A 27847-nucleotide genomic window follows, 5' to 3' on the forward strand; every position below is an offset into this window, starting at 1 on the left:
TTGTTCTCATTAACAGATCTGAATTACAAAAAGTTATAAAAGTTATAATAGATTAAATGACTATCTCAAACTTTTGTGGAAAAACTACACTGCATAGGATTTTCCCACCTAACTCCCAACAAACAAGAATTGCTTTTCCAGTATTTCAGTGAACATAAACTCCATTCTTCAGGCTGATCAGCCAAAGAACTTGAACTCATCCTTGACATCTCTCTTACTCTCTCTGTCCCATTCATGAATAAAAATGCTTGGCTTTATCTGTAAAACTACATCCAGAATTGAACCATTTTCCCCATCCACCATCCTGGTTCAAGCTACCATCACTGTCCATCTAATATAATAACCTTCTAACTGGTCTCCTTATTTCCTCCTTTTGCCTCCCTCTTTAGCCTATTCACAGAGACCTCCTTTAAAATTTTAAGCCAGATCATGTCACTCCTTGGCTAAAAATCCTCCAATGGTTTCCCAGCTCACTCAGCATAAAAAACCAAAGTCCTTATAATGGAGTACAACAAACCACTTCTCTGACTTCATCTCCTCTACTTTTCCCAGCTCAGTTTCAGCCACGTGTCCCACTTGTGTTTTTTCCAACTTGCTTTTTATTTCTATGTTATAGCCTTTAACTTGTTCTTCCACTGCCTAAAATGATCTGTTCCCAGATAAACACACTCCCTCACATCCCTCTGATGTCTGCTCAAATCTCAACTTCTCCCAGAGGCCATCTGTGCCCGTCCTATATAACTAGCAACTATTATTTCACACTCTCTCCTCCCCACTCTGTAACCCCACCACTCTGCATTAATTTTCTACAATGGCACATACCACCACATGACATATTATATATTTAATTATTTGCTTCTCCTCCTACCTCATTAAAATATAAGCTACAAAGGCAGGAAATGTGTGTGTTTTATTCACAGCTCTGCCCAGAGAGTCTAAAACAGTGCCTTGAATAGATAATTCGCTCAACAGATATTTCCTGAACAAATGAGCAAAGCAACAAATGACAAAAAAATTTTTTATGTGAGTAATTCTTCCTCAGTTCCTTTTCTTTATGTAAGTAAAATATACATACATACATATGCATAAAACTGATTTACCATTGCACTAAGTGTTTCTTCCCAGTCAGGCCGCTCTCGAGGGTGAACGTTTCTGTGTAGTTCTGGAACAAAATCATCCTCTTCAGAATGTACTGAGGACTTCATCTTCCTAGAGATCAAAACATGAAAGACTGTGATAAGAGTTCCTGTTTCTAGGAAAGCTTTCCAATGACCACAATTCAAAGAACAGATAATCATACCAGATCTGAAGTTGAGTCAAAAGAGCTTTAGTGGCTAGTATTGGCTCTCTATTTCTGCTCTGCTTTCAGAGCTCTTTCCTGATGTACCAACACCTGCTTTTATTCCAGGAGATAAAACTAAGGTTTATAACTAGTTATCCTTTATTGTCTATGGTAATTATTATATAAGGACTGATTTTATCTGTTCAACACAGTTGGAACCTTGAAAAGATTTGCAACAGCCGTCAATATTTAGAGAACTCTGCTAAGCATTAGTAAACATGCAAAATGAGAAAAGAGATATGGCACTTCTGGTTCCAATTTATGGAACACAGTGTATTGAACTAGCATTCTCAAGAAGAACAACTATGAATGCTGAAAAAAACATATAAAACGACTACCTGAAGGCACAGGAAAGTAAGCTTTACAGGTAGGATTTCTGGGGCTATATCCTTGGAGAGCAGGGGAGCCCATGAAGCAAATTCCACATTTAATCATTCTTTGGTATAAGAGATTTTCTAGACCAATGACGGGAAATAGAGCCCAAGTACACTGCTGTACCTTAACTGGGCTGAGGAGGCAGAGCCTGGAGACTGGGGTTGCCAAAGCAGAGGAGGCTCCAGAGTGAAAAATGCCCCCCAAAAGACCTATATAGAAGGAGCCTAAAAATCTACATGAAAATTCCCCTCAAATTGTTAACTGATTCGTAAGCTTACATAAGCATATAGGACAAGATGCCAAGAAACCGATCAAAAAACAGCTGATGGGCAACAAAAAGCCAAGCAGATATTTCAACAACCCAGCCATGCTGAGGAGATGGAGATTGGCAGGCAAGCACTGCCAAGATAGAGGAGTACTGAAAAGAAAAACGCTGGGCTCTCAACTGAGACTCCAGAAAAGTCATGCCTTGGGAGTAAGGTCAAAATGGCAATAAACAAGCTCTAACAGAGCTTAAAATCAAGGCTTGACATGATCAGAACTGCCAGAAGAAAAATTAACTGTCCTCAGAGGAAAATAACATCCTATAGACCCTCTGCAAATTTCTCATCCACCTTGTGTGGCATCCAATAGACATGACAAGGAATGCCCCCCAAATTAATAATAATAATAAACAGGAACAAATGAATAAACATTGGGAATAAATTGTCAAAACAGAAAAAGACTCACATTTCATTCAGATTTTAGAATTATCAGAAAAGGACTTTAAAGTTGCTATCATGGAATTCTGGCTTCTGTTTACAATGCAGAAAGCTGTAAAGAGCATCACTCCCAGCCTAACAAGAGTAAAGCAGATACTCTATGAAATCATGACTTCTTTTGGATCCATCAGAAAACTGAGGTCTCCAGGCAACCAACTAGCCTAAACTCTAATGTAAAACAGGAATCTCCAAGATGAGATGAATTATAAACATTTACTTGCCTAGGACAAAGCAGGGGGAGAAGAGTAATATACAACTTGACAAGAAAAATTCAGCTACATTTTTATCATTGCTAAAAACATTTATCATTAATGTTCAATAAATGAAAGAAACAGATGAAAACATGAAGAATTTCAACAGAAAATTGGAATCTATGAAAAACAACAAAATGTTCATCCTAAAACTGAAAAATACCGTACCTGAAATTAAGAACTCATTGGATCAGTTTAACAGAACAATGAACATGACTAAAGAGAGGATTAGTGAACTGGAAGACAGTTCAGTATAAAATATCCACATGGAAGCACATTAAGAAAAAAGTGACAGAAATACACAAAACAGCATAAAATACACAAAAAAGGCCTCAAATATGTCTAAATTCACTACTCAGAGATAAGACACGTGAATTTAAAAAAGAAACAAAAGCAATGTTTTAAAAATCAAGGCTGAAAAATTTTCAAAACTGGTAACAGTCATCAAACTACAGAACAAATGAATCTTACAAATCTCAAGCAGGATTTTAAAAAATAAACACATAGATTACACTCAAACTGCTAAAAAAAAAAAAAACTACTAAGAGAAATTCTTAAAAGCAGCCAGAAAATAAAAGACAAATTGACTTCAAAGGAGCAATGATAACAATGTGAGGACATTTCAATGGAAATGAGAAGATAATAGGGTAAATCTTCAGCATAGTAAAAGGGAAAATATTGCTAACATAGAACCCTCTGCCTCACAAAACTATCAACTAATAAATCAAGTAAAATAACTTATTTTCAAACAAAAGCTGAAAGAATTTATTATCAGAAGACTTTCAATAAAAGAAATAGTAGAGTTCTTCTGACCAAAAGAAACTGATCCAGATCTACAGAAATACATGATGAGCACAAAAAGTGGGGAAACGTAAGTAAATATTGATGTAAAAGTGAATGTAAACACAAAAATAATGTCCTATGAGGTTTATAATAGACATAAAAATGCACAAAGCATAGGAGGGGTACATGAAGCCAAACAGTTTAGGAATCCTCTATTGGTTGGGAAGTGAAATAAATCCTATTTTAGAGAAGAATGCAACATTCCAAAGATATATGTTACAATCCCTACGGTAACCACTAAAAGAATAATAAATATACAACTAAAAAGCTAATAGAGGAGAAAATTTTTAAAAATAAAACATACTTGATTAATCCCAAAGAAAGCAGTAAAGGAAGAATAAAGGCACAAAGAATAAACAAGGCAAATAAATAAATATCAAGATGGTAAACTTTGGTCCAAAGATATTATTAATAATTTTTAAGACGACTAGACTAGTTAGCAAACATGTGTAGAAACTGTAACCCTCATTCATTACTGGTAGGAAGGAATTTAAACAGTACAGTCACTATAGAAAACAGTTTGGCAGTTTCTCAAGATGTTAAACATAGAAAAACTGTATGAGCCATCAATTCCACTCCTAGGTATTTAACCAAGAGAAATAAAAGTATATGTCCACCAAGAACTATTACATGAATATGCATACTAATAGTATTCATAATAGCCAAAAAGTAGAAACAAGCATCAACTGAAAAATGAACCAAAAAATTTACCAGATTCAGGGCTTCCCTGGTGGCGCAGTGGTTGAGAGTCCACCTGCTGATGCAAAGGACATGGGTTCGTGCCCCAGTCCGGGAAGATCCCACATGCCGTGGAGCGGCTAGGCCCGTGAGCCATGGCCACTGAGCCTGCGCGTCCGGAGCCTGTGCTCCGCAACGGGAGAGGCCCAGGTACGGCAAAAAAAAAAAAAACAGATTCATACAATAAAATAATATTTGGCCATTAAAAAAAGAATCAAGTGCTAATCCATGTTACCACATGGATGAAAAATAAAAGCATTATGCTTAATGAAAGAAGTCACACAGAAGACCACAGATTGTATGATTCCATATATACAAAATGTCTAGAATAATCAAATTCACAGAGACAGGAAGTATACCGGTGGTTACCAGGGGCTTGAGGGAGGACCAAATGGAGAGTTGCTACCAATGAATATGAGATTTCTTTCTGAAATGTTCAAGAATTAGGTACTGGTGGTGTTTGTGCAAGTTTGAAAATATGCTAACAACCACGTAATCATATACTTTAAAAGAGTGAATTTTATGGCATGTAAATTATATCTCAATAAAAAGGTAAATGGACTAAAAATTCTAATTAAAAATAGGTAAAGGGGGACATTTCATGATGATAAAAGTGTCAAATCAACAGAGTAAAATAATAATAAAATCCATATGCAACAAATAACACAGCTTCAAAATACACAAGGCAAAATCTGAAAGAACTAAAAGGAAAATAGCTATATCCACCATAAAGCTGTAGATTTTAACAAACTGAGCTGCGTGCCACAACTACTGAAGCCCACGCGCCTAGAGCCCATGCTCCACAACAAGAGAAGCCACCATAATGAGAAGCCTGCACACCACAACGAAGAGTAGCCCCTGCTCTCCGCAACTAGAGAAAGCCCACATGCAGCAACAAAGACCCAACGCAACCAAAACTAAATAAATAAATTTATTTTTTTAAAAAAATCAGTTACTGAAAGATAACTAAAAATTCTCCCAAATGTTTGGAAATTAAGAAACAAAATTCTGAATAACTCATGAGTCAAATACACAAAAATTACAATAGAAATTAGAAAATATTTTGATCTGAAAAACAAAAATAAACACATTAAAATGTGTAGAATACAACTGAATTGGAGCAAGATTCACACCTCTAAATGTATACTATCTGAAATAAGACAAGTTGAAAAGTAAATGATTTATACTTCCATCATAAAAATCTAGAAAAAGAACAGAAAATTAATTCAAAACAGTAGAAAGAAAAAAAATTTAATAAAGAAGTCAATGAAATAGAAAGCAGGTATGTAATAGAAGAAATCAAAGCCACAAGTTGATTCTTTGGAAGATTAATAAAATGGACAACACCTAGGAAAAAGACATTGAGAAAAAAACAAGGAACACAAATATAAAGAATGAAAATGGAGATATAACCAGAAGCCTGCCGACATTAAAAAAGATTCTGAGAGGGACTTCCTTGGTGGTCCAGTGGCTAAGACATTGCGCTCCCAATGCAGGGGGCCTGGGTTCAATCTCTGGTCAGGGAACTAGTTCCAACATGCCGCAAGTAAGAGTTTGCATGGGAAACTAAAGATCCCACACACCGCAAAGACGATTCTGCACATGGTAATGAAGATCCTGCGTGCCGCAACTAAGACCCACCACAACCAAATAAATAAATAAATACTTAAAAAAAAAAACAAAAAGACTCTGAGGATACTACCAACAACTCTATTCCAATATATTGAGAATTTAGTTTAAATGAACAAATTCCCTGAAGAACACAACTTATCAAAACTGAAACAAGAAACAAAACATTTAAATAGTCTTATAGCTATTAAAGAAATTGAATCTGTAAGAAAACTGCAGGCCCAAACGGATTCATTGGTGAATTCTTTCAAACATTTAAGGAATAAATAATAACAACCTTACAAACATTCTTCAGAGCATAAAAGTAAAAGGAAGACTTACCAACCTGTTTCATGAGGCCAGGACAGCCTTCATAACAAGCTGATAAAGACACTACTAAAAAAAAATTATGGTTCAATATCATGAACATAGTTGCAGAACTCCTAAACAAAATATTAGCAAAAGGCACAGTGAACAAGTGAGTTTCAGTCCAAAATACAAATTATTTTAATATTCTAAAATCAATGCCTATAAACTGACATCATTAAAATAAAGGAATAAAAACATATAATTTCAATAGGTAAAATTTAATACTTAGTCATGATTTTTTAAATACATGTATGTTTTGATGAGGATGATTAAAACACACACAAACACACACACCTAGCATCACACTTAATGGTAAAACTGATGCTTTCCCACTGACAAGCACGGTCAAAATGGTCATGAACAAGACAGAATGTCTTCTATTCAACATTGTCCTTGAGATCTTAATCAGTTTTTTTTTAAATTTATTTATTTTTGGCTGTGTTGGGTCTTTGTTGCTGCACACAGGCTTTCTATAGTTGCGGCGAGCAGGGGCTACTCTCTGTTGCAGTGTGCAGGCTTCTCATCACGGCGGGTTCTCTTGTTGCGGAGCACGAGCTCTAGGCATGTGGGCTTCAGTAGTTGTGGCTCACGAGCTCCAGAGTGCAGGCTCAGTAGCTGTGGCGCACAGGCTTAGTTGCTCCGTGAAATGTAGGATCTTCCCAGAGCAGGGCTTGAACCCATGTCCCCTGCACTGGCAGGTGGATTCTTAACAACTGCGCCACCAGGGAAGTCCCTCTTAATCAGTTTTATTTAAAAAGGTAAGGAAAATAAATAAGAGGTATAAAAATTAGAACGGAAAAAATAAAATTCTCATTATTTGAAAATGATACAGTATGTAAACAATCTAACAGACTCTAAAAACAATCCGAATAAATAAGATAATTTAGCAAGATCACAGAATATAAGGTCAAATGCAAAAATAGGATGTATTTATATATACCAGTATCATATAATTATTTATTAAGACAAAAAATCCCACCAAAAATACAACAGATAAATAATTTGTACTATCTTCCATATAATACTACACAGAAGAGTAGCATTAGAGGACAGGCAAAACTAATCTATGGTGACAGAAGTCAGAACGGTTACCTTTGGGAGAGGTACTGAATAGGCAGGGCAAGGGTCTTGTAGGGTGCTGAGAATAAGTTATATTTGATTGTGTTGTGAGTATATGAATGTATACATTTCTATAAGTTCTTCAAGCTCCATTCTTCTGATCTGTGGACTTTATTTATATGCAAGTTATACCTTAAAAAAGTATAAAATAAAAATTTATTGGCAAATGTTACACATTATCATAAAAGGTATAAAAATTGTTTATATACATTTTGTCATATAACAATGAATCAACTTCACAAAAACTTAGTATCTATTTGACTATTTTCTACTATGCTTTTAAAATTATAGACAAATTTTACCCTTCAAGTGATTACAGCTGCATATCTAACAGAAAAGACAAAGTGTTAAGCTTATTAACCATAAAACCTAAAGAATCTAATGCTATATTTACAAGAGTTTTGTGTAAAACATCTCCATCTTGAACCTGCAAAAGGAAAAAGAAAAGAGAACACCACTTTCTCCAAATTGTGGGAACTAGCCTTACCATCTTGCTGCTTCCCTAATTAAAAATTTATTTGAATCTCTGACACACACTTTATATTTTATGAGCTTCTTGTTCATAACATGAAAAATTATACTTGACGGAGTTGAAGTTCCACAGAGAAGCCCAAGTGACACATCACCTAAGGGACTGTTTGCTCCCAGGGATGTGTCTTCCCTTGATCCTCGGAGTGAATTCCGAGCAGCAATAGAACTTTTTTGCTTTTATCCCCCTATCTTTGTTGTTTATTTCTGGTTCTTTGCCCAGCTGGGTATGGTTCTGTGACACTGGTGGCCAGTGAGTTACTCCCCATTGGTATAGGGAATGACTGGGAAGTTTTCTTATGGTCCAAGCATGTGGTGATATTTCACAGATAAAGAAAGGCACCTGTTCTCTCTCAGAGAAATGGGTTTTAGTCTATTTATGTCTGTCTGTTTGTGAAAGAATATATTTAAATTCTACTGAAGAGAAGAACATCTCATTGAGATATACCTAAACTGGTGAGTTTGGTGTTCTCTGTTCAAGTTGTAAAACTGAAGCTACAAGGTGGCTGTGTGTGTCTGTAAATGATAAGAGTTATTACCTGTCATCATAGGGAGTAAAATATTTTCCTACCTTCAGAGGATATTAATAAATTAGATTATAAAGCACCTTTAAATATTGGAGCTCTGTTCTGGTTCATTTATACAGATTATTAAGTGCTTACAAATATCTAATATTCCTAGAATTCCCAGAAGATAAGGAAACTGAACTTCTAACAATAACAGGGTTAGCTTTGTTGGTGGTGAAAACAGAATGGAGGTTTACTGAAGGCAAAGGAATCGAGTTTTGGTGATTTCCAACTGAAAATGCCTGATAATACTATCATTTCTTAGCAGGTGTAACTACTTTATCATGCAAAAATTAAGAGTATCAAAAGGTATATAGTGAAAAATCTTCCTCCCTTCCCTGTCTCCAGTCTGCCCAATTCCTACCTATTAAATTCCCCACTTTATATACTCTTCCAGACTTTATGAATATATTTATGTATATAATTTTTACATATATGTTAAAGAATATATCCACAAAAAGCAAAGTAAAAAAGCAATGTGCAAATATGCTACTCTTTGCATAAAAAATTAGAACAGTTTTATTCCTCCATCTCCACCCCACTTTTTACATAAAAAGTATGTTTACACACTGTTGTGCAGTTCTCTAATATTTCCTGCAGAACTTTACATATCAGTATATAAAGAGCTTCTTCACTGTTTTTACAACTGTGTAATAGTCCGCTGTGTAGATATTCCATAATTTATTGAACCAATCCCCTACTAATGAATTCTTGAAATATTTCCAATCTTTTGCTATTACTAACTACGCTACAAATTTGTAAATGTCATTTTTATATACGTTCACGTGTACCTGAAAGACAAATACAATACAGTGTAAAAAATTCTTTTTATACAGTAGCCCATTTTTTTGTTGGGTTCTTGGTCTTCTCCTTATATCTTTTTAGTTCTTTATATACTAAAGAGATAAGTTCTTCATTTGTATTATGAATTCCAAGTATTTTTTAAAGGCTGTCATTGGTCCTTGCTTATTGTTCTCTATAATGCAGATGTTTTATATTTTATGTAGTTGAATTTTAGAACCATTTCTTTTAGTTTTGCATTTTTAAACATCTTTTTTGGAGTACAATTGCTTTACACTGTTGTGTTAGTTGCTGCTGAATAACAAAGTGAATCAGCTATACATATTCATATATCCCCATATCTCCTCCCTCTTGCGTCCCCCTCATACTCTCCCTATTCCACCCCTCTAGGTGGACAGAAAGCACTAAGCTGATCTCCCTGTGCTATGTGGTTGCTTCCCACTAGCTAACTATTTTACATTTGGTAATGTATATATGTCCATGACACTCTCTAACTTCATCCCAACTTACCCTTCCCCTCTCCCCGTGTCCTCAAATCCATTCTCTATGTCTGAGTCTTTATTCCTGTCCTATTCCTAGGTTCTTCAGAACCTTCTTCTTTTTTAGATTCCATATATATATGTTAGCATACAGTATTTGTTTTTCTCTGACTTACTTTCACTCTTTATGACAGACTCTAGGTCCATCCACCTCACTACAAATAACTCAATCTCATTTCTTTTTAAGGCTGAGTAATATTCCACCGTATATATGTGCCACATCTTTTTTTTTTTTGCGGTATGCGGGCCTCTCACTGTTGTGGCCTCTCCCGTTGCAGAACACAGGCTCCAGATGCACAGGCTCACTGGCCATGGCTCACGGGCCCAGCCGCTCCACGGCATGTGGGATCTTCCCGGATCGGGGCACAAACCTGTGTCCCCTGCATTGGCAGGCAGACTCTCAACCACTGCGCCACCAGGGAAGCCCCACCACGTCTTCTTTATCCATTCATCTGTTGATGGACACTTAGGTTGTTTCTATGTCCCAGCTATTGTAAATAGTGCTGCAATGAACACTGTGGTACATGACTCTTTTTGAATTATGGTTTTCGCAGGGTATATGCCCAGTAGTAGGATTGCTGGGTCGTTTGGTAGTTCTGTTTTTAGTTTTTAAGAAACTTCCATACTGTTCTCCATAGTGGCTGTATCAATTTACATTCCCACCAACAGTGCAGGAGGGTTCTCTTTTCTCCACCCCCTCTCCAGCATTTACTGTTTGTAGATTTTTTGATGATGGCCATTCTGACCAGTGTGAGGTGATACCTCACTGTGGTTTTGATTTGCATTTCTCTAATGATTAGTGATGTTGAGCATCCTTTCATGTGTTTGTTGGCAATCTGTATAACTTCTGGAGAAATGTCTATTTTGGTCTTCCGCCAATTTTTGGATTGCGTTGTTTTTTTGATGTTGAACTGCATGAGATGCTTGTATATTTTGGAGATTAATGCTTTGTCCGTTAATTCCTTTGCAAATATTTTCTCCCACTCTGAGGGCTGTCTTTTCGTCTTGTTTATGGTTTCCTTTGCTGTGCAAAAGCTTTCAAGTTCCATTAGGTCCCATTTGTTTATCTTTGTTTTTATTTCCATTTCTCTAGGAGGTGGGTCAAAAAGGATCTTGCTGTGATTTATGTTATAGCGTGTTCTGCCTATGTTTTCCTGTAAGAGTTTTATAGTGTCTGGCCTTACATTTAGGTCTTTAATCCCTTTTGAGTTTATTTTTATGTATGGCATTAGGAAGTGTTCTAATTTCATTCTTTTACATGTAGCTGTCCAGTTTTCCCAGCACCACTTACTAAGGAGGCTGTCTTTTCTCCATTGTATATTCTTGCCTCCTTTATCAAAGATAAGGTGACCATATGTGCATGGGTTTATCTCTGAGCTTTCTATCCTCTTCCATTTATCTATATTTCTGTTTTTGTGCCAGTACCATACTGTCTTGATTACTGTAGCTCTGTAGTATAATCTGAAGTCAGGGAGCCTGATTCCTCCAGCTCCATTTTGCTTTCTCAAGATTGCTTTGGCTATTCAGGGTCTTCTGTGATTCCATACAAATTGTGAAATTTTTTGTTTAATTCTGTGAAAAATGTCATTGGTAGTTTGATAGGGATTGCACTGAATCTGTAGATTACTTTGGGTAGTATAGTCATCTTCACAATGTTGATTCTTCCAATCCAAGAACATGGTATATCTCTCCCTCTGTCTGTATCATTTTTCATTTCTTTCATCAGTGTCTTATAGTTTTCTGCATACAAGTCTTTTATCTCTTTAGGTAGGTTTATTCCTAGATATTTTATTCTTTTTGTTGCAGTGGTAATTGGAAGTGTTTTCTTAATTTCACTTTCAGATTTTTCATCATTAGTGTGTAGGAATGCCAGAGATTTCTGTGCATTAATTTTGTATCCTGCTACTTTATCAAATTCATTGATTAGCTCTAGTAGTTTTCTGGTAGCATCTTTAGGATTCTCTATGTATAGTATCATGTCATCCACAAACAGTGACACTTTTACTTCTTATTTTCCAATTTGGATTCCTTTTATTTCTTTTTTGTCTCTGATTGCTGGGGCTAAAACTTCCAAAACTATGTTGAACAATAGCAGTGAGAGTGGAAAACCTTGTCTTGCTCCTGATCTTAGTGGAAATGGTTTGTTTTTCACCATTCAGAACGACGCTGGCTGTGAGTTTGTCATATATGGCCTTCATTATGTTAAGTTCCCCCTATGCCTACCTTCTAGAGGATTTTTATCATAAATGGGTGTTAAATTTTGTCAAAAGCTTTTTCTGCATCTACTGAGATTATCATATGGTTTTTATTCTTCAATTTGTTAATATGGTGTATCACATAGATTGACTTGTGTATATTGAAGAATCCTTGCATTACTAGGATAAACCCCACTTGACCATAGTGTATGATCTTTTAAATGTGCTGCTGGATTCTGCTTGTTAGCATTTTGTTGGCAATTTCTGAATCTATGTACATCAGGGATATTGGCTTGTTTTCTTCTTTTGTGACATCTTTGTCTGGTTTTGGTATCAGCGTGATGGTGGCCCTGTAGAATGAGTTTGGGAGTGTTCCTCCCTCTGCTATATTTTGGAAGAGTTTCAGAAGGATAGGGATTAGCTCTTTTCTAAATGTTTAATAGAATTCGTCTGTGAAGCCATCTGGTCCTGGGCTTTTGTTTGTTGGAAGATTTTTAATCACAGTTTCAATTTCAGTGCTTGTGACTGTTTGTATTTTCTACTTCTTCCTGGTTCAGTCTCAGAAGGTTGTGCTTTTCTAAGAATTTGTCCATTTCTTCCAGGTTGTCCATTTTATTGGCATATAGTTGCTTGTAGTCATCTCTCATGATCCTTTGTATTTCTGCAGTGTCACTTGTTACTTCTGCTTTATCATTTCTAATTCTGTTGATCTGAATCTTCTCCCTTTTTGTCTTGATGAGTCTGGCTAATGGTTTATCAATTTTGTTTATCTTCTCAGAGAACCAGCTTTTAGTTTTATTGATCTTTGCTATCGTTTCCTTCAATTCTTTTTCATTTATTTCTGATCTGATTTTTATGATTTTCCTTCTGCTAACTTTTGGGTATTTTTTTTGTTCTTTGTGTAACTGCTTTAGGTGTAAGGTTAGGTTGTTTATTTGAGATGTTTCTTATTTCTTGAGGTAGCTTTGTATTGCTATAGCTTCCCTCTTAGAACTGCTTTTGCTGCATCCCATAGGTTTTGGGTTGTCGTGTTTTCATTGTCATTTGTTTCTAGGTATTTTTTTCATTTCCTGTTTGATTTCTTCAGTGATCTCTTTGTTACTTAGTAGTGTACTGTTTAGCCTCAATGTGTTTGTATTTTTTACAGATTTTTTTCCTGTAATTGATATCTAGTCTCATAGCGTTGTGTCAGAAAAAATATAATTTCAGTTTTCTTAAATTTACCAAGGCTGACTTGTGACCAACGATATTATCTATCCTGGAGAGTGTTCCATGAGCACTTGAGAAGAAAGTGTATTGTGTTATTTTTGGATGGAATGTCCTATAAATATCAATTTAGGCCATCTTGTTTAATGTGTCATTTAAAGCTTTTGTTTCCGTATTTATTGTTATTTTGGATGACCTGTCCATTGGTGAAAGTGGGGTGTTAAAGTCCCCTACTATTATCGAGTTACTGTCGACTTTCCCTTTTATGGTTGTTAGCATTTGCCTTATGTATTGAGGTGCTCCTATGCTGGGTGCATAAATATTTACAATTGTTATATCTTCTTGGATTGATCCCTTGAGCATTATGTAGTGTGCTCCTCTGTCTCTTGTAGTAGCCCTTTATTTTAGAGTCTATTTTGTCTGATATGAGAATTGCTACTGCAGCTTTCTTTTAATTTCCATTTGCATGGAATATTCTTTTCCATCCCCTCACTTTCAGTCTGTATGTGTCCCTAGGTCTGAAGTGGGTCTCTTGTAGACAGCATATATATGGGTCTTGTTTTGTATCCATCCATTCAGCCAGTCTGTGTCTTCTGACTGGAGCATTTAATCCATTTACATTTAAGGTAATTATCGATATGTATATTCCTATTACCATTTTCTTAATTCTTTTGTGTTTGTTATTGTAGGTCTTTTCCTTCTCTTGTGTTTCCTGCCTAGAGAAGTTCCTTTAGCATTTGTTGTAAAGCTGGTTTGGTGGTGCTGAATTCTCTTAACTTTTGCTTGTCTTTAAAGGTTTTAACTTATCTGTCAAATCTGAATGAGATCCTTGCTGGGTAGAGTAATCTTGGTGGTAGGTTTTTCCCTTTCATCACTTTAAATATGTCCTGCCACTCCCTTCTGGCTTGCAGAGTTTATGCTGAAAGATCAGCTGTTAACCTTATGGGGATTCCCTTGAATGTTATTTGTTGCTTTTCCCTTGCTGCTTTTAATATTATTTCTTTGTATTTAATTTTTGATAGTTTGATTATATGAATATGTGTCTTGGCGTGTTTCTCCTTGGATTCCTCCTGCATGGGACTGGACTTGATTGACTATTTTCTTTCCCATAGTAGGGATGTTTCCAACTATAATCTCTTCAAATATTTTCTCAGTCCCTTTCTTTTTCTCTTCTTCTTCTGGGACCCCTATAATTCTAATGTTGCTGCATTTTTGCTGTCCCAGAGCTCTCTGAGACTGTCCTCAATTCTTTTCATTCTTTTTTCTTTATTCTGCTCTGTGGTAGTTATTTCCACTATTTTACCTTTCTGGTCACTTACCCGTTCTTCTGCCTTGGTTATTCTGCTATTGATTCCTTCTAGAGAATTTTAAATTTCATTTATTGTGTTGTTCATCACTGTTTGTTTATTTACTCTTTAGTTCTTCTAGGTCCTTGTATTTTCTCCATTCTATTTCCAAGATTTTGGATAATCTTTACTATCATTACTCTGAATTCTTTTTCAGGTAGACTGCCTATTTCCTCCTCATTTGTTTGGGCTGGTGGGTTTTTACCTTGCTCCTTCATCTGCTGTGTATTTCTCTGTCTTCTCATTTTGCTTAACTTACTGTGTTTGGGGTCTCCTTTTCACAGGCTGCAGGTTCATAGTTCCTGCTGTTTCTGGTGTCTGCCCCCAGTGGGTAAGGTTGCTTCAGTGGGTTGTGTAGGCTTCCTGGTGGAGGGGACTGATGCCTGTGTTCTGGTGGATGAGGCTCAATCTTGTCTTTCTGGTGGGCAGGACTGCATCTGGTGGTGTGTTGCAGGTTGTCTGTGAACTTCTTATGATTTTAGGCAGCCTCTCTGTTAATGGGTGGGGTTGTGTTGCTGTCTCGCTGGTTGTTTGGCATGGGGTGTCCAGCATTGGAGCTTGCTTGTTGTTGAGTGGAGCTGGGTCTTAGCGTTGAGATGGAGATCTCCGGGAGAACTCTTGCCAATTGATATTACGTGGGGCCAGGAGGGCTTTGTTGGTCCAGTGTCCTCAACTCAGTTCTCCCACCTCAGAGGCTCAGGCCTGACACCCAGCCGGAGCATCAACACCCTGTCAGCCACACAGATGTTCGAGGGTTGTGGTTTGGTACCAACGGGTTGCAGAGCTCCCTGCAGTCGGCCATGTCAGACTCAGAGCAGAGCTTAGACTTCCTGACGGACCGGAAGCTGACAGAGCTCTACGGGGAGTTTTGCCTTTTAAGTCAGTTCAAAATGCCTTTCCTGATCTAAAACAATTTTTTTTTAAATTTCCCATGTTTTCTTTTGAATATTTCATGGTTTCATTTAATACATTATATCTTCAACCATTTGGAAATTATCCCTGGTATGAGGCTGATCTCCAATTTTATTTTCCACAGATGCATATGCAGTTTCCCCCAAAGTACTTCCTCAATACTTTGCTGGTGACCCAGTGGTTAAGAATCTGCCAATGCAGGGGACATGGGTTCGAGTCCTGTTCCGGGAAGATCCCACATGCCACAGAGCAACTAAGCCCCTGAGCCACAACTACTTAGCCCACGTGCACAACTACTGAAGCCCATGCGCCTAGAGCCCATGCTTTGCAACAAGAGAAGCCACTACAACAAGAAGCCCGTGCACCACAACGAAGAGTAGCCCCTGCTTGTCGCAACTAGAGAAAGCCTGCACACAGCAATGAAGACCCAACGCAGCCCAAAAATAAATTAATTTTAGAAAAAAAACCAAAAACATAATGTCTCTGTTGATTTTTGAGAAGCCATCTTTGCCGTATCTTCCTATGTATTAGCGTGTATTTCTAGGCTTTCCATTTTACTCCCTTATGCCCTCTATTCATACCGGTACCACAAGTTTTTAACAATTGACACTTTATAGCAATGTCTGCTCACACTAATCCTCTATCCAACATCCTTGCTTTTTTTTTTTTCCCCCAAGGTTTCTTTGCTAAATTATATGGTCAAGGTCAATTTCTTTCAAAACCAGTTTACCTAGGTTTTAACAAGGATTCTTATTATCACATTAAATTTATAACAAACTGACATCTTTATGATGTTGAATATTTTGTTGTGAAGAAAGTATATCTTTTCATTTGTTCCAAACGTCTTCTATGTCCTTCAGTGATATTTTAAATTTTCTTCATATAGGTTTTAGAGTTCCTTATTAAGTTTACTTCTGAGTATTTTATCTTCTTTGGTGCTCTTAAAAATGGCACCTTTTCTTCCATTATATCTTCTAACTGGTTACTGTTTGATACACTGTTATTAGCCTTATTTTGCAGATGGGAAAACTGAAATATATTAGCACACCTCAGTCACTCCAGATGAGATAGACTATTTTCTCCTAGAAGTTCCCACTTCCCAGCCTGAAGGGGACACAAAAAACAAGCCATTCTCATCTCTAGAGACCCACTAGACTAGGTGACAGACATCAAGATTCTGTCTCACTGAATGGCCCCTTCAGAAGTTTCCTCTCCAAAGCCATGAAAATAACTACCAGTGGACTTCCAATTCAAGACCACATATATGTTGAGAAACAGAGCTCTCCTTCTCCAAGTCTCTGAAAAGCCAGTAAGCCAAATAAAAGGAAATAACTCCTTAAGAGATTAATATGGGTGGGATCGGCAGGCCAGAAATCTCGATCAACTTCTGGAGACAGAAAAGCAAATGGGATCATACTGACTGGTAAACCGGCAGAGAAAAACAGAGGTTCAAGGAGGCTAAACTCCCACTTCTCTCCACAACAAAAGAGGTACTTGCCCCCAAGGAATTAGTAAAAACTTGAAAATTACTCTGTAAATAAATTTAACAATCAATTAAAAGGACTAGGGCTCCTAATGTGGGTGTTTGCACCTAAGAGAAGGCAGAAGCTATACACACCATGGGACTGCTGGAGAAACACTGTAGGGGGAGGAAACAAAGAAGGGCAATATTTAGCTTAGCAGTAAAAGCTTCAATTCTGTTCAGTCAGAACAAACAGAACATGTACATTGAATGAATCAAGATGCAAAGCTGAAGAAGAAAGACAATAATCTAAATTTATCACTGTATAAGTATTATATTATGTCAGTGGATATGTTATATCTATACGTGAAGAAGAATGCTTAGAAATTACTTCTCTACTCAAATTGAATCTGAAAGATTAAAGAAAAGGACAAAATCAGTGGTCTAAAGCAGCAGTCCCCAAACTTTTTGGCACCAGGGACCAGTTTCATGGAAGACAATTTTTCCACGGATGGGGACGGGGCGGGGGGAGGGGTCAGTGGGGGGGGGGATAGTTCAGGTGGTAATGCGAACAGTGGGGAGCGGCAGAGGAAGCTTCACTCACTTGCGCACAAGCCTACTCACCTCCTGCGGTGTGGCCTGGTTCCTCACAAGCCACGGACCAGTACCTAACAGTCCACGGCCTGGGGGCTGGGGACCCCTGGCCTAAAGAACAAGTATAAGAAATACCTCAAATCACAAAATCAAAATGTAAAGATAAATACATCATGAAAAAAAGATTAAGGAGACCAAATATGCAATAAATAGATTCCACAAGGAGAAAATTATTACAGATAAAAGAGGTAATAATTAAATTAATAATAGATAACATTTAAAAAATCTTTCTTAATATGAAGACTTGAATCTGTAGCTTGAAAGTCACTGAGCTCCAAGCTGAAGACTTGATGACAAAATACACATAACTATGAATAAAAGAAAAATCCTAAAAGCATTCAGAAAGAATAAGTTGCCTACAACGGAAAAGAAAAAAACAGCATTGAGTATATGCAAGAAATCAGAGTACATCACTCATAGAACTTATCTGAACAAAATATACAAGAAAATATCAAACAAATAACAAATGAACGAGAACAGATACATTAAGATGTAATATGATAAAAAGGAGAGCAAACAACAAGACACATATAACTGAATCTGACTGAATGATAAAAAAAATAGTAAACCATTACAGCAAAACATTAGGCCTGGGGGTGAGGGGAGAATGGTGTTAAACAGAAGAGTACCAAAAGTCTCATCCAGAGAGAAGGGGACTAAAAGTATTCTAAAGACTTTATCTTAAAAGGAAGGGAAATAGGGAAGAAAAGAAAGCACCAAGAGGGGAAAAAACAGCCTACCTAAGTTAAAGAAACTGTTTGATTTGCAAATTATAATAGAGAAAATGCATATCTACATATGAGAGCATGGAAAAGGGAAGCTAATCACTAATGGAAAGTAAAAGTATAGCAGAACTTCTAAAATTAAGTATCTAGAAAGGTTTTGCTTGTTCTGATTGTAATCTTCCCAGGTTTGTCACTTTATGTATTTTTTTAAAGGAAACTGACTATATTACATTTATAAACAGAGCTTTAAGTGTTTCAGGAATTTTCATTTCCTGCAATTGACTGTTTACGAGGGTTTAATGTTAAGTTGAATCCAAAGCTTAAGGAGAAATAGAAAGAAAGTTAAAATTTTAACTTTAAATAAACAACTTAATAACCAGGAACTTCTATATAGTTTTATACAGTTTCTGTGCTCTAAGGCCCTTCTTGTACATCATAAAACTCATACAGACAAACATACCTTGGATTCCATCCCAAAGAGTTTAATTAGTGAAATACCAAGAAAGTCTTGTAGGTGCCTGCTTCATGGTTAATTACAAAGACAGCCTAATGGCTAGACTCCAATACTGAATAAAATTTTGAGATTAAGCAATATTCACATCAGACTCTGCTGATTATCATTAAATTTATTATTTTTGTAACACTAATGAGAGTATATTGGGTGATAGTTATATTTCATATTGAAAAAATATTTTAGGGGCTAAACTATACTCCAGATCACACATCCAAAGTTATACAGTAATAGAAATATCTTTTTTTATGCAAAATACACATCTTTTTTGGTATTGTACATAACAGATAATTAAGGGTGTGATGACTATGAAAAGTCACCAAGTATAAAATAGGCCTGGGTGTGATACTGATATATCTGCCACTGGTAAGCTGTTAATGCTACCTCTCTATCCTGGGAATCCTAAAAATGAGGAATTTCTATAGAAGACAAAATAACAGTCAGGGTATTAAAAGCAGAGAATTGTGAAATAGCTTTATGGGCTTCCAGAGGAATTTAGCCATTAAAATAGCCATCCTAGATCTGAAAGAAACACAAGAACCTAGAAGAAATACCATATTCCAAGCCCTTGTTACCTATTTGGACTGCTGCAGTATCTTCTAACTCATGGCCTAATTTCAAATAAGGCAGAGAATGAATAAAGCAAGCAAGCAACCAACCAATCAAATGCATGAGCCATTATTATTAGTTCTATGATGCTGTAAACCAATGAATACATTGCAAAAAAAATTAAAATATGTACAACAAATTATCTGGTTTAACTAAAATCAGAAGCTTCTCTTCTCACTTAAAATCAACTGTCTTATAACAGAGATACAAGTGAAGATCTGACTGAGAGATCTGGGCATCTGTAGACTCTTAATTTTAAAGGTATACAAGTTCTAGAAATGTGGTTTAATTATGTACTATCTCTGTAAACATTTCAAACTATATGTCATTGTTTGCCGTACATACTAGGCTATGAATCTGCCAACAATGAGAGAACATTAAACAAGATCATATGATAAACATTTCTACTCTCAAATGCCAAAGAACTAGAACCTCTCATGATTGTGAGTTAGTAATAATTCCCAGGTGTCCTCGAGGTCGTATTTTTAAAAGGTCACATTACCGTATGCACTATTTCACTTTTATGTTGGCTGCATAATTTATACATCACTGGTGCTCAAAAACTCCTCAAAGAAGGAATTTCAGAACTGAGAAATAAGCTGTAGCCTCTTAAAAGTTATTACTTATTAGAAAATAACATTTAGCAGCAGATATATCAAAATTTTTTATAAAACTGAAGTCTTTTACTTTTAACATCAGTTACACTGGGGTTCAAGATGTTGCTCTACCATATACTAACAATATGGTGTATGTGGCTTTCTGAGCTACAATTTCTGCATCTGGAAGATAGGAAATAATAATACCTACCTTACAGGATTAATAAACATATAACTGATATACTATATCATATTTGGCTTAGTACACTGCATATAACTCCTAAATAAATTTTTCTCTCTACAAAGAATTAAAACATTTTTGTTTTTCCTTTCTGCCTTATATTCCCCTTTCACACTTACAGAAGCATTCTTCTAATGATCCCTAAGGACTATTCTACTCTAAGGACTCTGGGGGTCTCGAAATAGTCTAGTCTAAGAACTCCTTTACCGTAACGGTATGATAGATATTAACTTTACAGAATTAGAAATCAGAAAATGAGAGATTTGTGAGTCAGTGGTAGGCAGGTTAGAACTACCACCATGAAGGGAGACTGACCAACTTCCCACAGAGCTATAACGTAAGAAAAGGCACCCCTTACTCCAACCAAGTCCAAAAATAAAAGTTATTCCAAAAGCTACTGGACATAGTGCTCCTCTGTGAGTACCTCCTCCTAAAGCAGATGACTGGCAGCACCAGAAACCTACATTTCTGGTAGCTACGACTTGACCCTCTTAGCCATGGTGCCTCAAATGACACAATGCTATTCTTTTAAGAATGAATTTAAAACCCAGCTCAGAAGCTATTCAGAGAAAAAGAAGAGCACACAATCTTCTGCCCTTACTCTGACACACACAGTGTGCCTGCATGGAAATTAATGAGTATGTAACCATAATGACAGTTTGGTTAATGTGTATTAGCACAGATTTTTAAAGAAACACATAAAACTTTTCTATATATATTTTAAACTATCAAACTGATTTTACAGAAACAACTTTCATATACAGCACTGAATCTATAATTGGTTTTCCCAAGGTTACAGCCGCAACTCCCACTATCCACACCTCACCACCTTTGACACCCACACACATTTTTTTTCTGCAAGGTGTTTCAGCTGGAACGCCACCGTGCACATCGTGAAAGCACTCTGCTGTCACATCTCCTTATGTCTGACTGCTGAAGAGGTGAGAAACACTACATGGAATGTGGCCTTACCTTGATCTCTTTGCTGCACTTATAAATAAAATAAGATCAAATCTCAAAGACATATTTGGTTTGGGAGAGTCATGGTGACATTCAGCTATGAAATAATATTGTAAACAGACAAATGCCCTAAAGTATCACGGTTTCCTAAAACAATGCATACACTAGCTCAGTGTCCCAGGATGAAAACGTGGTCACATAGTCCTAAGGAAAAGAAAAGCTCAATCTTACACAGATTTGCTTTTAAATTGAACTGTCAAAAGAAAATCCCAGACAGCCTCCTGTTGCCTCACAAGTAAATGGAGGATCACAGTACCAAATCTATCACAACAAAGTCCACGTTGTTTCTTCCTTTGACAAATATGTCAAAATAACTTCCACAATTTTAACACCAGGCCAAACAGTTTTAACACAAACATAATGAATACGTCATTCCTACTAATTGTTCATGACACACTGACCATATTTAAAATTATGCAATATGTGAAGCATCAGCACACCTTGGGAGAGAAGTAGCTTACTCAAATAAGAAAGACTAGGGACTTCCCTCGTGGTCCAGCAGTTAAGACTCTGAGCTCCCGATGCAGAAGGCCCAGGTTCAATCCCTGGTCAGGGAACTAGATCCAGTATGCCACAACTAAGAGCCTGCATGCTGCAACTAAAAGATCCCGCACGCAGCAACTAAAAAGATCCCGTGTGCCGCAACAAAGACCTGCAGCAGCCAAATACATAAATATTTTTAAAAAAAGAAAGGCTAAAATAAAATTATGGAGAGAATGAGAAGGCTGACACAAAAAAAGAATTTCATATGCTAATAAAACAGTTCATTTTCATACTTTGAACACTGAATTACTCTTTAAAATGTAAAACATACTTCTTATTCATTTTAAACACTGATTAACAAATTTAGTGTGGGTTATCAAGAGTTCCTAATATTCAATCTCTTCTGTCATTTAACCTAGACTTTAAAAATAAAATCTGTGGATAAAGAAATCCTTTAACTTGAGAAAGGAAAGACTCTTTGAACACTAAACATAAAGACAAGATCTGATGAAAATAATGATCTGTTTTCCTACCCAATTACTCATAGATAAGACTGTAAAAGATGTTTAATTGCCCATATGGCTGACAGTGATAATATGCAGTACAAACTTCAAGAGTTTTTTTTAATACCTCCAAAAGAATTAGTTTGCTAACCCTGCTGAGAAAGAAAAGCCAGGATAAAGCCTCCTAAAATTTATAACAGCACAACACAATTAACACACAAATGGCACTGTGTCTACAAGCTGGGTGAGACCTCTTTCTTCATCAATGAAAGGAACTTGGAGAGCTGCTTAATCAGGAGGCATTCTCAAACACTTCAATTATGAAGTTACAGCTAGAGATCAAACCAAGAGAGATTTGCCAGGGTGGGAGGCAGGGGAAATGTAAGGGGAGTGAGATATAAGGTCAGAGGCTTTGATTCATGAAACAATTAATTTGTACTTAATCAAAATGTTTCATACACATGAATAAGGCAACAAAAGTAGCCATACATACACACACACACACACACACACACACACACACACACACACAGGAACATATTCCAAGAAAAAGAAGAAAAATCTATTAGATTCAAATCCAAATCACATGTTAGGTACAAATCAGATATACGAAGGGGTAGTAGTTCAGTCTCTACCTGAAATTCCTGAAAGACTACTACAAAACCTGTCTAACACCTTCTCTTCCTGGTGTTCTAACAAGTCATTTAAAATGCCTCTTACAAGCTCAGGACAAGTTGTGGAATGAAGAGTGCTACATACAACAAGAAACCTGTCCTCTTCAGCTCCAAACCTTCCCCCAGAGAAAAGAAGTCTTACTGGAAAAGAGATTAAAACAAAGAGGAAGGGAGGACTGGGTAGTACAAGTGAAGGATGTGGACAGAGGGACAAAGGTGAGAGAGGGAGAACTGACAGCAAATTCCATAATTACCTGAAATGTTCTTCCCTTTCTCCCTCTTCAATGTCAGTCATCTGGGTTATAACTTCTGAATCCAACAAAAAGACACTGTCATCTCCTGAAGTGCTACTCTCACTTTCTGTCTCCATCTGGTACTTCAAAAATTTAAACCTCCAGGCATGGACTAAAGAACAGCAGTGTCCAGGCTGTTCTGCTCTACCGATGTACACACAGGTGTGCAGCTGAGGCACCAGTGATATGTGATCCTGCTGGGCAGAAGTTTACTACGTGCTAGGTTAATTGCAGGTGAGGCGAAGACAGGAAATCCCATGAAGCACCCTCACTGTCTCAGACTGCTACACCTGTGACACCATACCCCTCCCACTGCCTTAGGCTCTGTGACCTACATAACCAAATGCAGAACCCAAATGAAGGTGAGTTTTCACTATTATTCATTTAATAACTATTTCTCTCTTCTCAAACTTTCCAGCTAATAAGTTAAAAAATAGAAGTTTTCAAGATGTAGACTTCTCTTACTTATATCTTTTTCTCTCAAACTTTTTTTTTAATTGAAGTATAGCTGATTTACAATGTTGTGTTAGTTTCAGGTATACAGCACAGTGATTCAGTTATACGTGTGTGTGTATATAGTCTTTTTCAGATTCTTTTCTCTTATAGGTTATTATAAAATTATTGAGAATAGTTCCCGGTGCTACATAGTAGGTCCTTGTTGGTTATCTATTTTATATATAATAGTGTGTATATGTTAATCCCAACCTCCTAATTTATCCCTCCCCCTGCTCTTTCCCCTTTGGTAACCATAAATTTGTTTTCTATGTCTGTGGGTCTATTTCTCTTTTGTAAATAAGTTCATTTGAATCCTTACTTTTTTTTTTTTAGATTCCACATATAAGGGACATCATATATTTGTCTCTGTCTGACTTATTTCACTCAGTATGACAATCTCTAGGTCCATCCATGTTGCTGCAAATGGCATTATTTTGTTCTTTTTTAATAGGTGAGTAATATTTCATTGTATATATGTTCCACATCTTTATCCATTCATCTGTCAATGGACATTTAGGTTGCTTCCATGTCTTGGCTATTGTAAACAGTGCTGCTCTGAACACTGGGGTGCATGTATCTTTTCGAATTATAGTTTTTCTCTATATGCCAGAAGTGGGACTACAGGATCATACGGTAACTCTGTTTTTGATTTTTTAAGGAACCTCCATACTGTTCTCCTCAGTGACTGCACCAACTTACATTCCCACCAACAGTGCAGGAGGGTTCCTTTTTCTCCACATCATCTCCAGCATTTATTATTTGTAGACTTTCTGATGATGGCCATTCTGACCAGAGTGAGGTGACAACTCATTGTAGTTTTGATTTGTATTTCTCTAATAATTAGGGATGTCAAGCTTTTTCTTCATTTGCCTGTTGGCCATCTGTATGCCTTCTTTGGAGGAATGTCTATTTAGGCCTTCTGCCCATTTTTTGATTGGGTTTTTTTTGTTGTTTGATATGGAGCTGTATGAGCTATTTGTATACTTTGGAAATCCCTTTTCGGATGCATCATTTGCAAATATTTTCTTCCATTCTGTAGGTTGCCTTTTTGTTTTGTTTACGATTTCCTCAAAGGAGACAAGAATATACAATGGAGAAAATACAGTCTCTTCAATAAGTGGTGCTGGGAAAACTGAACAGCTACATGTAAAGAATGAAATTAGAACATTCTCTAACACCACATACAAAAATAAACTCAAAATGGATTAAAGACCTAAATGTAAGACCAGATACTATAAAACCCTTAGAGGAAAACACAGGCAGAACACTCTCTGGCATAAATCGCAGCAACATCTTTTTAGATCTGTCTCCTAGAGTAATCGAAATAAAAACAAAAATAAACAAATGGGACCTAATTAAACTTAAAAGCTCTAACTCAGACTTAAGAGAGGTCAACTAAAAACTAGAAAGGATAACACTGCATGAAAAGGTCTCCTGGGCCAAGCACAATGGGAGGCACAGTTACAGATCTCAGAGGTAGGGAGGATCACAATTTATAGAGAAGATAAGCATGGTCTAGGGACCTGCCCAACTTCATGCCTTCTAGTATTACATCCATCTTTCCTTCCCCACAATAATAACTGCCATATACACCTTTGCTCAAGTATCCAAAGTGGGACACAGCAGCCAGGCTTGTCCATGGCTTTCTAAAGAAAAAAAAAGTAAATATCGTAAGTTAAAAGATGCTGACAATTACAGCAAATAAAAGCATGCAACATTTTTACACGTAATTTAAACTGCAGATGCCTAGAGCAGCAATAAAATGACTGGCTGGGAAATGAGTGAAAAGTATAGCATCTACAACACTGGCAACAACATAAATGTTACTTAAAAAACAGGCATGCTGGTACCAACCACTGACATGTCACCCATGCCTGGGCGTCTGCCCTTTACCGAGCAGCCAAACACTGCCGAGCCTAGTTTTACATTAAATCTGACCAGATTAAATTTTAAGAGGCATCCACTGGGATACCCTTGAATTTTCATATTTGAAAATAAGGGAAATTAACCCTCTAGCTGACTTTGTTTATAGGATACTTTTTCCTTTCTACAAAATTATAATTTACATTATGTGTTACTGTTTTAATCTTGTTGCTTCAAAAATTATACAGTTTTAATCCACGGACTGTGTGGTCATTACATATATTCCTGCTAGAAACTGAAATTTGCCATCAGGTCTGGGAACAAATCTGGAAAGCAAACTGTTCTTGAGAACAGCTCCACTGGAAAAACTCCTGAACAATTTATACAGAGATATCTTTGCAAACTAGTCTAATGATGTTCACTCAAGACAAATCCAGAGAAATTGTGGCCTGAATAACTAAAAACAATTAAAGGATTATTGAGATCCCTCTATGCCATAAATCCCCTATCATTTTCCAAAGATTCCAAAGAGATGGAATTAAATTGAGATGGAATTAAATTTAATCCCTTCCTCATTCCATCCATTGAAATAAATTCCCAATGGATCAAAGATTTAAATGTAAAGAGAAAACCATAAAAGAAAATCATGGGAAAGCTTTTATCACCTCACAGCGAGGAAGTCCTTTCTAAGTATAATTTTAAGAAGCCCTGAAACCACAAAAGACTGATACATTTTACTACAAATTTTAAAATCTCCAAACCAAAAAAAAAAGTTTTAAATTGTGAATAAAGTAAAATGTAATTAATTAAGAAAAAATATTTGGAACATATCACAATGGGTTAATTTCCTTAATATATTTTTAAAGTGCCTATAACTCTTTAAACCCCAACAACCCAAAAGATAACTACGCAAAGGGCATAAACAGAATAATAATAGAAAAATATGAAAGAATCTTAAAACATTAAAAAAAAGTACTTAACTTCACTCATAATAAAAATGCAAAAAAACACAATGCGATGTTTTTTTTTATCAGGCAAAGATTTTTAAAAGTTTTAACAAGCTGTTTGGAAGATGTGGGAAAATAAATATACACTGTTGGTGGAAATATACATTGGTATAACCTCTATGTAGGTCAATCTGGCAAAAAAAAATCCTGTGTTTTCATGAATCCTACTTACCTTTCCTTTTAATCATTTCATTTGCTCTTTCACTCTCATGGTTGATTACCTCCCTTCCTTCAAGCCCTTTCAAACATGGAAAAGTGACCTGTAAGCAGTATTTGTACACAGCACACTATGGGCAGCCTGACTAACATCAGATCACTCAGGCAATCTCTTCTAGTTCTGCTGCCACATCAGAACCCTACCTCCCTGTCCTGCACCCCTGCTCCAGTGAGAGCCTCCTCCCCTCCCAACCAGACCTCCCAACACTTGTTCTCACAGTTTTGACTGTGCTATTAGAAGTTTTAAAAAAATGTTTTTAACTTCAGAATCAACATGTGTTCTTTTTTCTGTTCCCTTCTTTGATAGCTTATGAAAATGTAGAAAAAACAAAAGATCATGAATACCAGGGAGGCAGGACAGGAACCAAGCAGTCAGTCCCAAGGTCACCAGAAGCTGAGCGAGGGACTGGCCGTTCCTGCATACCACAGGGTGGCTTTAACCCTTTTTCCGAATTGGCTTAAAACCTGACCAAACTCCACTTCCACAAGAGGCTTCTTAGTGTACAAGTCTCTGACCTAAACCCGGGGAGTCACATCATCAGTAGAGTTTAGAACCAGTTGATTCTTCATCTTCTACTGACCAAGAGGTAAGGAAGCTGAGGGAAAGAGAAGTTCCTAATCCCTGCAGGAAGAGGAAAAGCATTCTTAGCAACAGTTGAAGAGTCCCAAAGTAGAATGCATTTTTTTTCAAGAGAAAAACAATTTAAAGATATAAATCCACTAAAGTTTAGAATAAATACATAGTGTAAGAATGGTTAATGATGGATGGCATTTGAACATTTGAGGAAAATCTTCAGTCACTGGGAATATTTTAGAAGGATTCTTGCTTAATTATTCTGATACAATTATTTGATACACATGTATACATTATACTCAGACACACACTATTCATGTTTAGAATACATAATTTTCTGAAGAGTCCATTTGGTGTATCTATGTGTACAGTCATAGCTGTGAAGCATTCTGTGCACAAGCTTGGTCTACTTGGCTAGAAAA

General features: G+C 36.5%; 1 protein-coding gene across 2 annotated transcripts in view; it reads right to left on the reverse strand.

The window, feature by feature from the left end:
• The window catches only part of ARHGAP32 (Rho GTPase activating protein 32), a 274258-nt gene that overhangs the window by 157229 nt on the left and 89182 nt on the right, over positions 1-27847 (reverse strand). The window contains exons 2-3 of one of the 2 annotated variants that reach the window (XM_067039316.1): positions 7380-7538; positions 1101-1209 (exon numbers count right to left, since the gene is read on the reverse strand). In XM_067039316.1, coding sequence (XP_066895417.1) covers positions 1101-1205 — 105 coding nt within the window. In that variant the 5' untranslated portion in view covers positions 1206-1209; positions 7380-7538. The remainder of the gene's footprint in view (positions 1-1100; positions 1210-7379; positions 7539-27847) is intronic. The other variant, XM_059069744.2, reaches the window with a different exon arrangement.

This window comes from Kogia breviceps, chromosome 7 (assembly GCF_026419965.1).
Source record: "Kogia breviceps isolate mKogBre1 chromosome 7, mKogBre1 haplotype 1, whole genome shotgun sequence".
Lineage (NCBI taxonomy): Eukaryota > Metazoa > Chordata > Mammalia > Artiodactyla > Physeteridae > Kogia > Kogia breviceps.